The 14,641-nt window shown below is 41.8% G+C and overlaps 1 protein-coding gene across 1 annotated transcript in view; it reads right to left on the bottom strand.

Annotated features, from left to right (window-relative positions):
- Positions 1-14,641, bottom strand: part of LOC104466543 (protein TANC1-like) — a gene marked incomplete at its 3' end in the record, with an annotated part of 34,102 nt that overhangs the window by 19,174 nt on the left and 287 nt on the right. Inside the window, exons 2-4 of the mRNA XM_010079988.1 lie at positions 14,487-14,520; positions 10,738-10,941; positions 1,377-1,478 (exon numbers count right to left, since the gene is read on the bottom strand). Coding sequence (XP_010078290.1) covers positions 1,377-1,478; positions 10,738-10,941; positions 14,487-14,520 — 340 coding nt within the window. The remainder of the gene's footprint in view (positions 1-1,376; positions 1,479-10,737; positions 10,942-14,486; positions 14,521-14,641) is intronic.

Here is a 14,641-nt window from a genome sequence, read left to right as displayed (position 1 = left end):
TACGGCACTGCTGTCTGCGGCAGCTCCCTCTGACTCGGCAAGAGGGGGAAGAGCAGGAGGACCTGTCCTGCTGCTCCCCCCCAGTGCCTCCACAGGGCACTGAGCCTTGGGGTGTTGTCCCACACGGCTGGAGTCAGCAGCACCAACAGCCACACAGTTTTATCAGCTTAGCACTTGGAGACTTCACACAACAAAACCTTCCTAATTGTAAGAGTTACGATCCTGGAAATACAGAGTTTATGAAATCAACTTCTTCATTCTTCTATCAAAGTTAAAAACTACTATTATTATTATTAAAGTTAAATTTTAATCTTTGACAAGTCTGACTAAATGTTGGGCAAAGTCCCAAATTCAGTTCAGCAACAGAGAGAAAAGAGTCTAAGATGTTGAACCCAGCAACCAGTGTTTAATCCTTGAACACCACAGAGTTTAATTTAGAGCTTCAGCAGTCTCACTGCCTGGGAGTACAACTCTGTGAAGAGGAGGATCATCACGAGACGGTCACCTTTAGATCAGGGAGATGAGGACTACATGCTCTCCCAGCTGGACATAAAACTTTAATGACAGCACTAAGGTGGCTGTGAAGGTGGAGGCGCAGGAGGAAAACAATTACAATGAGTTCTGTTTTCACTAGTAAGTATCAAAAATTAGGGGCTTTTTTAAAAAGAAAACACTGGCTTTTTAAAACTGTAGTTTCCTTTAAAATTGAAGCAAAAGGAAAACTGTTCAGACAGAACCTCATCCGTTACATGCAATGGCTTTAATGAGGTCAGTTAAACTGAAAAATTCATCTAAAAATACAAGGCATAGGGAATTCATGTTACAGTGCACATAGTCATATACCAACTTAGGAGTCATTTTGCCTTGACCATGACATTGTCCAACCCACACTGTTATGCATGAGTCAAATTTAATGAACCTGAAACTTTCCAAGAATACCAACTGACTCCAGGAAGGCAGCTTTTCCCAGCTTTGCCAACACTGCAGTCTGCTGTTACTGCCTTCTTACTTAGCAAGCTTTGATAAAATTTCTAAAATGAAGCACTGTAGCCAGTGCAGAGCTACACACTTGGAACCAATTTACATTAAAAAATAAATCCAGAAAAATTCTAATAGGCCTTTGGCATATGTAATAATCAACAACACTCGGACATCATTTGGCCTGCAGGACACGCACAGCTCCAAGAACTAACAGTCAAAAAGATCACATAAATATAATGGCAAGCATCTCCTCCTGACCACAAGCATGTTCAATCCACAAAACACTCTTACAAATAAAGAATCAGATTTCCTTATTATGCAGGCTCCTTTGTTTCGCTCTGTCTGCAACGAACAGCTGTCCTACCAAACCAAGCACTGCAAGAGCAGACTCTTACCATTTTGACTGGGTTCTCCTGGCTCTGATCCTTTTCTCAGCGGCAGAGCTGCCTCACCTGGCACTCGAGGGCTTTCCACATACTTGGGCTTCCTGGTCGGACCTGCAATGGGAATGAGCTGAGTGTACCTAATTTTTTCCAGATGGACCACAAGTATCATACGTACAGTGTCTGTCCTCTGCGATGCACAAAAAGTGGAGGAATTACTCTTACATACACAGCTGCTACTGTAACGACTGGTGAGCTGCTGCACTTCCCCTCCCGTGAGAAAGAAACACTCTCCCTGAGCTTTTTGGAATGCAAAGCCTGCAGGAAAACAAAACCAGTCTGCTTGCTGCGACAAACCTGAAAAAGTTTCCTGTAAGTGTAAAGCAAGTGACTTTTTCCATGTTCAAACTCAGACAATTTTCAATGGCCCTCCTTGGTTCAGAGCTCTTATTTTGCATTGTAACAGGAAGATCATTTTGTTATCAGCATCTTTGAAGGTTGGAGAAAAAGACTACAGGCAGACATGCAACATGAACACTCTAAATAATTCAAACCCAAGAAGCAGCTTGATATTACAGCATCCTTTCTCCAAATACTGAGACACACCCTGATCACAAGGAATGGTGAAGATGAGTTCAAAAAACAAAAGAAAACACGAGTGGTTACTAATGATTTCTGGTTTTATTGAACCGTAGCATCCCAGTTCATGTACATAATAAGTTCAAACATAAGTCCAAACACCTTCAGGATTAAGAAGAATTATGTATTCACACAGACACACATACATTTAAAAAATTAAACTGATTCACCCTTTACTCTCACTTTTAGCTTCGTGCTTTGGTTCCAGGCTGTTTATGATCCCATTCTTTGCTAGCTATGCTTTAGCAGCAACCAGAGGAAACGTTAACTACACAACTCCTCTGACAGAAGGGGAAGGCTGCTGCCCTCTAAAGGTTTAGCAGCAAAAGCATACTGGCACTGTGGAACCAACATCTGCTTGCACTACACACACGGGGAAATTCCGATCTTATTCAGCAGCTGCTAGCACTGGCAGGTAGGCTGCTATGCTGAAGCACACTATGCTGTGGAACTGAAACTCCACCATACATTTATCCGCATCCTGAAACATATGAATTTCGCATCCATAAAGGCAATTGCAACACCAAGAGTTTTGGAAAAGCATGAACAGGGAGACTTGCAAAGTTACACACTGGAAAGCTGAGATATTTAAATGGAAGGGGGAATGAAAACAACATCATCAGCAGTGGTGCTGAAAACTCAAACCCAAATTTTTGTCCCAAACTTTAATTAAGACAACCTGAATTTCTTGTAATGTGTGTAACAAAGCCACTTGAAACTTTCAGAGCTTTAGTGAGCTTAAGGTATGGCAGGCAATTCGAACGTTTCATCCAGAAGAACCTAAATACTAGCTGGAAGTCCCCAGAAACACAGCCAGTTGCTGGGCTTAACAAAAGACTAAACCAAAGGTATTCCTGTGGATTTCCAAAGCTGTGCGAGAGACAGTGATTTTCCCTTCTTATTTAAATACAACTTCTTGTTATATTGCAGAGCTACGAACACAGGTTGTCTCTATCATGTAACATCATCGTTAGAGTCAAACTGATATTAAAGGGGTTGTAGTCTTTCAATTCCTTAAGCTTACAGAATAACACATTAGACACTGACTGAGAAATCATGCATTTCTAAAAAGAAAGGAGTGAAATAATATTTCAGTAAGTAACGTAGGAACTGTAACATCATGAATGAAGTGCCAGATTGAAAAGCTGATTTTACAAACACAACCTCATCAGTTACAAGTTTTAGATAACAAGCTCAGTTCTCGCACTTCCTAAGAAAACCACACCAAAAAAACAGAGGGAAGGGCTTAGTTATCAAGCTATTAGGCAAGATCTTTCCTTCCCACAGAAGTTCACAAACTTACCAAGTAGAAGCATTAAGTCTCACAGCACAATAGAGTTCCAGTACATGAAAACATACTGGTAAATTCCAAAATACCTGTAAAAGTAATTTTTCACCATTTCTGAGGCCAACGTTTGTCACTCACGACCATGCCACAGGATCTACATCTCCTTAACTCCTTCAGCATGCATGGACAGCTATGACTGCATTCACAGACGCTGCTACGTCTGACAAGTAGTGACCTCAGTGAGTTTTACAAGGAGATTTGAAGAAAGCACTGAAGAATACAGCTAACACCTACACAAAATATAGCCAAAGGCAAAGCTTTCAAAACAAAGGAGGTGAATGTCCCATTAAAAAACAACAACAAAAATACATCCTCAATAAAAACAACAAAAAACCCCAGTTTTAAAATAAAATAGCTTATAATGTACTGGAATCAGAGAAAAAAAAATGACCAAAAAACCCCAAAGAATAAACAACAGAAGAGGCAGAAACTGAGTTTTGGTCCTAGCGGGAGACACCGCGCTGTGCCACTGCCGTGCTGAGTGCTGTGTGTCCCTGCAGCCCTTCAGCTCTCACATTCCCTCCTCTTACACCAGGACAACCGGGTAAGTACTCGCCCACCTACCCACCTCCCCGGGAAGTGCTGGCAGGATTTGGATAAAACAGAACTGGCCAGTTATTCTTAGTGTGTGGTGTGCAAGCTGCAGAGTGCAAACAACTGCAGCAGGCTGGCCTCCCTCCTCCTCCTCACGTCTATACACAGCTTAGGACTGCACCGCAGGCGTCCAGCTGCTGCTCCTGCCCGGGTCTGCAACCTCCCTCCCTGACACAGGAAACCCCACTCAGAGAGCACAGGAGAGAGCCTGCACCACTGATGCGAACTGTCCCCCATCGCCCTTCACAGGGCAGTTTTCTTGTCTTCAGTTTCACTCTTCAAACACCACCCTTCTATTTGTCTCCAAATCCCAGGGCACACAGCAGCTCTCCGAGACCCCCTACTCTTTATTAAAAACCACAGGACGTTCTGGCTATGACATCTGCAGCCACGTCAAGTGTCCCGTCCTTCCTCCTGGCAGCAGCCTCAGATGCCACGCTAAGTCTCTGAAAACTACACTGATTTCTTGGTCATTTTCACAAGTACCTCCAGGTTGACGACTGCTTTTAAAGAAAAGTTGCAACTCTCTCCACTTTGGCCTGAGGCTCCGCAGGGCACCCCGTGACCGACCTGAGGACGTACGCGGTGCCCCAGCACAGGCTGCCGCCATGCCCCAGGTACGAGCCGGTTCTACACCAGCGCCAAGGCACTCCACCATCAGACCCACCTGCTCTCTCCCATTTCCACCTAGAAGTGGAACATGGGGATACGGCAATAGCCTCATTTCTCAGCTAAGAAATACTAGGCAGGGAATGTAAGTCATATACGAACGTATGTTTGTATCTTTGCATTTCTTTAACTCAAAGACAGCTCCGCTACCACCCAGCACCAGAGGGTGCTCGTTCAACACTACTGCATGACACAAATAAGGGGCATTGGCCCCGCTGAAAGCAGCTAAAAATACATTCCTCTGAAACAAAATCACATTCTTTAAGGAGACAATAGCCCAAATCTGTCATTTGTAAGCAGAAGTATATTTAGATGTATCGAAGTTAAACAACAAAGAGCAACCATTCTAAAAGAGCAATGTGCAGCAGTCGTTTAAAACAGAGCAGAATGTAAGCATCCGCAGGGTGTATTTTAACACTCACACTTGAAGCAGTGGAGGAGACCCTTTATTGAATTTTCTTCCTCACAAACTAATGTGGAAGTGGTTTACAGTACTTGCAAACCTGATACACAACATCGCAGTAACTGGGAAAATTCATGGTAGGTTTATTTTCATGCACTAATCTAGAATAGGACACATGAATTAATCCCCAGATTAAAAAAAGGACCTACGTAAACATGAGCTGCCTCTGCACAAGGGAAGCTCTTTTCCAGAAGTGTAAGATGGCTGAATGAAAGCCTGATAAAAGGTTCATCTGGGACAGTACTGTATCTGTAGCAACCAGGAGAGAAGAATCCCAGACAGGGAAAACATACTGTCCTGGTACACTTTTCCTAACTCAAGTGGTATATAATTTCCTGAGTCAGAAGTGGTCACTTGCTATTTAAGAGCTCTAGATGGATTTTCCTTCCAAGAATTTATCTCAGCCTTTAACAATTTGCACCATCCACAAGTTAACCCGACGCTGCATGAAACAGTGATCATACTGTCTCCTTTTCTCACCAATTGTCTTTCTTCCAGGCAGAAAAATACCAGCCAAATCTATTCAAATAATTTCTCCTTCAGAGCCATTCCACACCTTCAGTCATTCCTGCAGCCCTTCTCTAGCTCTTCCCTAGCTCTGTTGTAGATTTTTAAAGTTCGTAGCACCAGAGCTACACCAGTATCTTCCCAAGGCAGACGAACTACAGATTTATACAATTCCGTAATTATACATTTTGGTTATGATCTATTGCTTTCCTAGTAATTTTTAATGCTTGCTTTTTCTGACTGCAGAAGAGCTGCTGTTTCCAATGGATTATTTTAACTTGTGCATCTCCCTGCCTAATCCTCCGAACTGGCTTTTCCTCCCATCAGCGTTAAATGAATCTGTACCCATACTGATACTGGTGAGTGCCCTGTCCCGGGTGCAGGACCTCGCATTTGTTAGCTTACTGCATGCAAGAGGAACGGCTTCCCAGTGCTCTCAAGATCAGTACAGAAAACTGAAGCCTTGGGTGAAACCAGTTCTCTTACCCAGTCTAGTCTCAAGTATCAGGTATGCCATTAATTTGGTTAGTAATTAAAAGTTTAATTAAAGTTTAATTTAAAAACTCCCTGGAAGTTCTATTGCACATTTAAGGAAGACTCTTTCAGCAGTCATCTTCGGCATTCACTGATGTCTTTAAAAGGAAAGCTGCTTCCTTCCTCAGTTCAAGCATACTGCTATGAAGAAGTGAAGCCAGTAAACGTTTACTTCAAGGGCAGCAGCAGTATCTCCCATTCACACTTTAAATTCCAACAACCCATTTTCTGGCACCTCCTTTATAAACCAGAGTACAACCCACCATTACCCCTTTCCGAACACGAGTACTGGTTCAGTTGCACACCTGTAAGACTACAATCCAAGCAATGTTCTTTCTAGCTTTATAGGAGCAGAAACACAACTTACTGGGACAGTTTTCAATTTACTGCTCTCCTTCCCAGAGCCCCCGTGCTGACAACTTTTTCCTTGTCCTGCTTGTTTCTGCCCTTTTATCCACCTCCTCCTCAATGAACTATTTCATTAAGGAAGCTTTTGACTCCAAATGAACTGGTCGCTTTAGTCTGCCAATATTTTAGGCTCCTTAGTAACTTAAGATATAGTTTCTCTCTTCCCTCCTTTTCTAGTTAGAGCTGAGGACTGAACTGGGGCCAGAAACACTGGTACTCTTCCAAGCTCTTCCCCCACCTCCTACGCAGGTGATGAAAACACAGTGTCACTCACAGTGATGGTGCAAACGGGACGGTGCAGCTTTCCGTGCTCCAATGAAGAGGTTCAGCCCGCTCTCCCGTGGTTGTGCCTGCCCGTGCGTTACCAGGTTCTAGCAGCTGAGCTACTTGCAAATGGAAGGGAAAAAAAAAGCAGCTATGACCATGCACACGCTGCAGGAAAGATGCCTCTCTCGGTGGTGGAGAGTTGTCACTGTGCCTGTGCACTGTGCCAGGGACAATCAGACAGCTAACGGTGCTAACACACCGGTCCCTGGGCACGCGAGGACTGATCAGCCCCGTCTCCAGGCTGAGCCCCCACCTAGAGCGGCAGCGGATGAGAGACAGGAGAGGAGAAGTGGGGTGCCAGAGATGAGGACAGCCGTTCCAAAGAGACACCAAACCAACAAGTCCTGTGCCAGTCCAGGAGGTCCCTGCACCAGCGGTTTCCAAATCTGTTCTGAACAGACACCTCTAACTTGCTAAACACCACGTGCTTCTCTCAGTCAGATGAGTCTGAACCTGAGAACTGATAATTGTGTTATTCACGGAACAAATATGGCTTCAGTGGAACAAAACCCTCTGAGTCTAAAGGGACAGAACGAAACCACCACGCTCCTCACAGTACAGCTAGGGCGAATCCATACCAGCAAAAACATTCTCTTCTCTGAGTCATCTGGAGTAGAAAACTACAGAGAGGTATACAACATTCACAGGGAAAATAATTTCAAGTATAACATTCTTTATCTACTTTTATTTAATTAAAAATGTAACTGTAGGAACACTTAAAAACCCTGCAGCCATCTAGAAGGCAAAATAACCTGCAAAATTAGCAAATGCTCACATGAGTGAGGAGAATATGCCTGGCAGGATGGGGGGAAAGTACTTTTCCACTATTTTAAACAATAAATGAACAGTTTCTGTTTCGATTTATACATTACTTGAATGTGAATTCACAAACTGGCCTTCTATTTTGCTTGCTGTCATTGTTGCAGGTTTTCATATGGCACTACTGCTAAATGACATAGTAAATTACCAGAATTTACCAAGATGTTCAGAATGTTTTCAGCACCTTTTGTTTAACAGAACACAGTCAGAGATTTTCCTTCCTTTCAAGCACCATGTATCTACAAGCGTGCAACTTTCTGAAAAGACGGGAAATTAAAACATACTTCTGCCATTAACTAAGTCACCTTTGGTGGAGCCGAAGTGCTGGCTTTTCAGCAGTTTTATGTGATGGATAAAGAGACTGCAATTATAGAAGGAAAAAATTTGCTCAAGTCCTACTCGAAATGCTGACACATTTTACAGAAATGACAGCGGACAGTAGTTGCTGCTCAGACAGCAGTGAAGACAAGCAAAGAGGTGAAATTAGAAGAAAAACCAAAACCACTCCTCTGAAGCCACAGATATGCAGAAAGGGCAACGAAAGGAGAAGCAGTAAGAGCAACTTGTCAGTTAATGAATTTACACCCAAGATTTTTCTGTTCTAGACATCACCAACTGGTCTAATTCTGTGAAAGAGTTCGAATGTCTATGCCAGTTACACAAAACCATAGAACATTTCACAGTGCATTTCCCACTGCAGAACGTTCTGCCATGCGTTATTTTTAAATTATTTCACCAGGAAAAACTTTTTATTCACTGATCATAAGTATCATTAAATTGGTATTTTTAAATCAGCAAATATAGACGCAGCACTGGATAAACATTAACTATAGACAAATCTGCTAGAAAAACGGGAGTGTACTGCGTATAGAGCCCTCAAATACAGATGTTTTAGTGAACATTAGTGCAAATAACTATCGGCTATCTACAACTATCACTTTCGAATTTATAACTCTGAAGCACACAGCCAGAAAAATCTGTTTTTAATTTACTAACCAATGTTTTTAAGTAAATCTACTCAGATTAAATAAAAAGTTATGAAAAAGTTTTCATTAAAACCTGAGCAGCATTCAGCAAATATACTCTTTAATTGTCACCATTGAGTATACATACAGTGTACTGCTTCAGTCTAGTAGTTCTAGTAGTCTAGTAGCTTCAGTCTAGTCTAAATAGAATTTTATTTCAAGGAAATAAGTTATGCAAGGGTATCACCTTATATTTATGACCATCAACATGCCTGGGTTGTAAGAACAGAACTACAGATCAGGAACAAATGGCCACACGTCAAAGGACGATCTTCTGCTCTGCTGTACTGCAGGGTTTCAAAGACTTTAAAAATATTAATGATATGATTCACATTGACGAATACATCTCTAAGTCAGTGCTTTGTCTTCACCCATGAACTGAGAGGACTGAAACGAGAATTTTGTTCTACCACTGGTTAGATAACTTCATCACTCCATCTGACCCTCCGAATACTACTTTAACTCCCCATGCAACACTTTCTTCTTTCCTCCACCAGAGCCCGAAACAGCTTTCTTTGTCTTGCTGTTTGTAAGCCACTGAAAGAGAGTGCTTTGAAATCAGTACATTGGCATACTCTCTATTTTATTACTCCTGCCCCAGATGCTAGACAGATATTTTATATTAAATCATCTCTGATCAGCTATGATTTGTTGAAAGTCAATGGAATGGCACAGAATGTTTCCATCAGCATCCCCTCTCCTGGTTAGGTATTTGTACAAAGTAATGATACGTAAATGCCGATGCATTCACAGCACTTCATAATCTTCAGAAATCTTTTTCTCTGGCTATATATCACAGTGGAATGGCTTTGAGGTCATTGTGAGTACAGCTTTTCATTCAAAATTTATCAAGTGTTACACATTTTCTGCAATAAAAACAAATAGCAGCCCATACTCTGCTTATGAAAGTGCGTGTCACCAAATTAAATCCTGGAGTTGGGAGGTTGGCAAGATATCAGTCTCCAACACACCTAGAAAGCAGTTAAGTTTTCCCAACACTAAGAAAACTAAGAGTTAGATCCTCACTTTCACTGAAGTCTTTGGCTAAAATCCCATTTCCTTCTACATTACGAGGACTTCACCCCATCTTTTACTGTTGTTTAGCACGCAAATCACTTTTACATTTTAATGCGAACTGTCAAAACCAACCCCACAATTATTTAAACATGCAGTGAGAGTATTATTTTTGAATTTTGAAAGGAAATAATAAATACTGATAAGCAACTTAAACTAATAACAACTTCTTACAAATTGTATTTGCTATCCTGTGGCAATTCCTTGAGCAACTTTTTTTTTTTTAACATAAAATGGGTCATTAACCAAGACATTTCTCAGAAATGATGAAATGACAGAAACCAGCTTCCACCATTCTTTGCTCCTAGACCTTATAAGCTCTCTAACAAAGAACCTCGAAACTGCTGAGTATCTCCACAAGTAGCAGGAATATGGACAGTTTCACTTGGCGCTCAGGCTTTGACCTGAATGAACCCAAGTGATGCTAGTGTGTTGGAATGATCTATATGCACAGAATGCTGATAAAAATGGAACCAGATGAAGCACCGTATTTAGCAAGGCTCACACACAAGTATGCGGTCATTGCTAAGGGCACAGCCTCTGAAAATTAACAGCAGCAATTTATCTAGCAATACATTTATGAATGTCGATAGGAGTAGAACGAATGAGCTGTAAAAGCCACAGACAACATTCACTCTCACAGACACTAACATGCACTAACGCCAGTTTCTGCAGCTGTCTCCTACCTGACATACTAACCATACATAACCAGATTTAAACATACTCGGACATTTCCATCTAGGTATTTGCAATACCAATCAGAATAATTCTTTGCCATACGAACTAATATATTCCATTTAATCACCAGTTACCATTTTTCTCTGGTAACATGAAAAAACCATCCACTGCTCTTGTTCTTATTGCAGAAGATTAACATGATTTTACTGGGTTACTTCTACAGAAAGTGCATCACAAACTGAGATAAAGTGCTACAAAGGTTTTAGTTGCTGATGAGTTTCATTTTACCTGGAGACTTTTTGTTTGATCTTGACTGCATCAAATAGGACTGGCGTGGCAGCAGAGGTGAGGATGGCAGTGACATTGAGACTCCTTTGGCCAAGTTCATTCTATAAGTGTCCTCAGAGACAGGCTGGCTGCCAATGGGGAAATCTGCATTGTGGCCAGATGTTGGTACAACCTGCGAGGTGTTCTCTGGGCAGCAGTCACCTGCTAAAAAGAAAATTCTGTCATCCACTATGTGATATACCAAAATAAAAAGCATAGAATTGCATTGAAATACAAGTATTTAACTTCAGAAAACATATTTGCCAGCAACCATTCAGCACGACTCATCTTACTGTGCACCCTCCACTGCAGGATCCAGCTAACAACTACAAAAATGTAAACCTACAGGCAAGCGAGGTTTTATTTTAATGTAACAGAGACAGCAAGGGGGAAGAAAAACCTCACTTTCAACAAAGTACTTTTCAGATTTCATCCTTAAGAGGCAAAACCACATTTCCTATGAAGATAAAAGTATTTTGCAACTGAAAGGGTATTTTAGGATCGCTGTGATATCCTGAAAGTCAAGACCATCTGAAAATACTGTTTACTGAACTAGTTAAAGGAGGAATTCAGCTGGGTTACCCCCTACACTCAATTAAAAGGTGGATCACAAAAATGAACACTCATAAATGGCCAATCTAAGCTTTATTTTTTCTGTTTTAAGTCTGGGAAGTCCAGCTACATGCAATTTGACAGCAACGTGTTTTTTTTTTTTTGTTTGTTTTTGTTTTGTTTTTGTTTTTTTTGGTTTTTTTTTTAATCTAAGGAAAAAAGAAGCTCTTGGTTCACAACATACTAAGTGGCACATTCCAACAGGGAAATACACTCAAAACAGAGAAATTTCTTGCTGGTGCAGGAAATGCAGTTTCAGCTAAATGAAGAATATATTTTCAAAGCAACAGAAAAGCATATTGCTCACAGTAATGATTCAAAGACAGCAAAAGCACAGCTTGAGAGTGCTAGGTTTTTCCTAGTCAGACGACAGAAGGAAAGCTGAAAAACAAAGGTTAACAACTAACTACAGCTTTCTAAATATCCAAACCAGAGTATTCCTTGGTAAGTTACATGAACTGCTGTTGAAATTGAATTGGTATGACCAGAGATCAAAAAGTAGCAAAATAAAACCGATGCAAAGAGACAATAGAGTGCCAGAATATTTTTTTCAGAGAAGTCCACATGCAACAAGCAGCATGGCTGAAGTATGGGAACCCAAAGTACTACCCAAAGACAAACAAAGGAGAAGTAATATAGTGTGAAATGTGAATCCCTCGCGCCAGTTTGTTGGGTTTTTTCTTACAGTAAGGAAACACTTCAGATAAATTTGGCTCTTCAACAGCCTCGTTTCTTGTCCGTTCTGTTGCCATTCAACTGTTGCTTTCAGTTTTTAGCAGCTGTTTCCCTACCACATTCCACTCCAGGCAGCATCAACTGCACACAGCGGACTTACTGCCACAGCAAACCCAACCCAGCGAACTTCCCTGCTGTGTCGGAAGGAAAAAAGCAAACCTAACCCTTTGAGAAAGTAAAAATATTTTTGCCAATGTAACTACTGCTCTCCTTTTTTAGAAGAACGCATGGAAGATAAGAAAACCAAACGTGTCTGAATGTTAAAGTGTAATTCCCTATTTCCAAAGGTGCACGTATTTAAGATTATTTGGAGTTTTTTCTAGCCATACGTGTTTCCTCACGAGAAGCACACATGTGGGCTACGTGTATCTACTTGTAAAACAAATGACCTTGAGAATGCTACGCTAGATTCAAACTCTTCTTAACATTTCGTAACTGTAAAACTTACTCTCTTATTCCCCTAAATCCAACTAAACTACCACCTTCCAAAGGTTCTCTCTGTTCAAACAAAATTCACAGTAACAGGTAAGGATTTTAAGGAAACAACTCTAGTTTCATCAAGTCAAGATGGAAACTAAAACCTGTAACTTTATACTCTTTTCTAAGTCCACTGCAACTATTATAGGAGTATAACTATTGGTTTACAATCCTGGGAACTAGAAACGCAGCTTCAATGTTTTACCGAGCTAGCTGTAAGACACTGTTCCTAAAAAAAACAAAAAAAAAAAAAAAGTAAAGCCTAAATATATATTTAAAATAAAAAGACTAAATATTTTAGACACTCTAATCACATATGTGAGATTTTTTTGAAACACCAAGATATCTAAACTACTGAGTTCCCATTCATTTCTGTGGAAATCAAGAGGCTAAGGATTTTCTTTCTCTGTTCTTTTAGAAACTGAACTTTTGCAATAGCTGTTTTTAAACACAGATTTAGCATTAGGTATACAATTATTTATTATTCAATACATTACAGGTAAGTTTGCTTTGTAAATTGTCGAAGAAGAACGCACAGAGAAACTGGTGGTATTCATTTTTTTCATTTGAACGTAAGCAAAAAGCAAGGAAACACCATGGCAATGCATCTAACTACAATTAGAAAATGCCGGCATTCTTGTTGGAGTTTTTTACTGGACATGTTGCCAAGGTTGTAATTTGGAATTTGTGCAAGTACTCCAGCTGCAACAGTAGTGAGAAGGTGCAAGAGACAACAGAACAACAAACAAAAACTGCCTCCTCCCTCTCCAGGGTTACTAAGTCCACCTACAATTTCCCAATTTCTATTTTCCCTTTTACTATGACACAAACAGTCAGTGGTTAGTTCATTGTCTTCTTAGTAGCCTTTTGAATTTTGAATTAATTTAAATTTATCCTTCTCTATTGTATATCAAATGGAAGAGAGCTAGATGGGGCTAAATATGCTGCTGGCATAACTCTAATCAATAAGTTTAGATTATTTCATCATGACAGTAACTTGAAAGACATTTTACAGTCTATATATGCACACCACTGCATGTCAGCAATTTGTGTTACAGGAGTACTCCGATTTTTCTTATTATTACATTTTCCTGACAGCAGCGCAGATGCTGCAGGGAAAGGTACAGGATCAGCTTGCGTGACTCGGATTCTTAAAAAACAACAATCTAAACCGCATAGCACAGAAATTCTTTTCAAACACTTCTTTCCTGATTTTACAATCAGGATACGATAGCTCTTTAGAGCCAAAACTCACACCTTGAGAAAACCCCAACACTGGCTCCAGCCTGCCAGGACACACACACCCAGCGATGCTGGCACACGTTGAATGGTAACGTGTTCCACCAGAGCAGGAGAAAGCACGTTACAAATGAAAAAGGGTTAGGATGCTACAGAGCAGCAGACAGCCGTGAGACACAGCCCATCCCACAGCTGCTCCTCCAGGGCCTTTCTAAAACCGTTACCTGAACATGACAGGAGCCAACAGACCAACCCCACGTTCGTGACCCCAAAGACACAAGCAGCGGGACAGAAGGGATACGGCAGAACTCACACAGCGCAGCCCTCCGGCACCGTCCCAGCCACAGCCACGCTGCAGATCCCCCCCGGGAGAAGGGCTCCCCGCAGGCCCCCATCCAGGACAACGTCTGACAGCAGCCAACCCTGAACAGAAACCCCCCGCACTCGGGGGCTAGAACCCACCCGGACTCGGGGGCTGCTCCCAGGAATGGAGTCTGTGGCGGTAACCAAAGCCAACGTGGGAACACACCCTGTCTCTGCCGACGCTGGGATGAAGCTCACCGTTCCTCACCGCGCGCAGCAGAGCCACAGGAGGAGGAAGAGCTGACCAGGGCAAGGCTCTGAGACACCGAGTGCCCCAGAGACACCCCACTTCACCTGAACAGCCTCAGACACCCACCACTGTATCACGGGTCACGGGCCCCAGCACAGCAGAGCTACCGGACAGGATCCACTGCACCCCCAGAGCTCACGGGTCACGGGCCCCAGCACAGCACAGCTACCGGACAGGATCCACCGCACC

This window comes from Pterocles gutturalis, unplaced genomic scaffold, assembly GCF_000699245.1.
Source record: "Pterocles gutturalis isolate BGI_N339 unplaced genomic scaffold, ASM69924v1 scaffold44319, whole genome shotgun sequence".
Taxonomy (NCBI): Eukaryota; Metazoa; Chordata; class Aves; order Pterocliformes; family Pteroclidae; genus Pterocles; species Pterocles gutturalis.
This window is presented reverse-complemented; position numbering and strand designations above follow the sequence as displayed.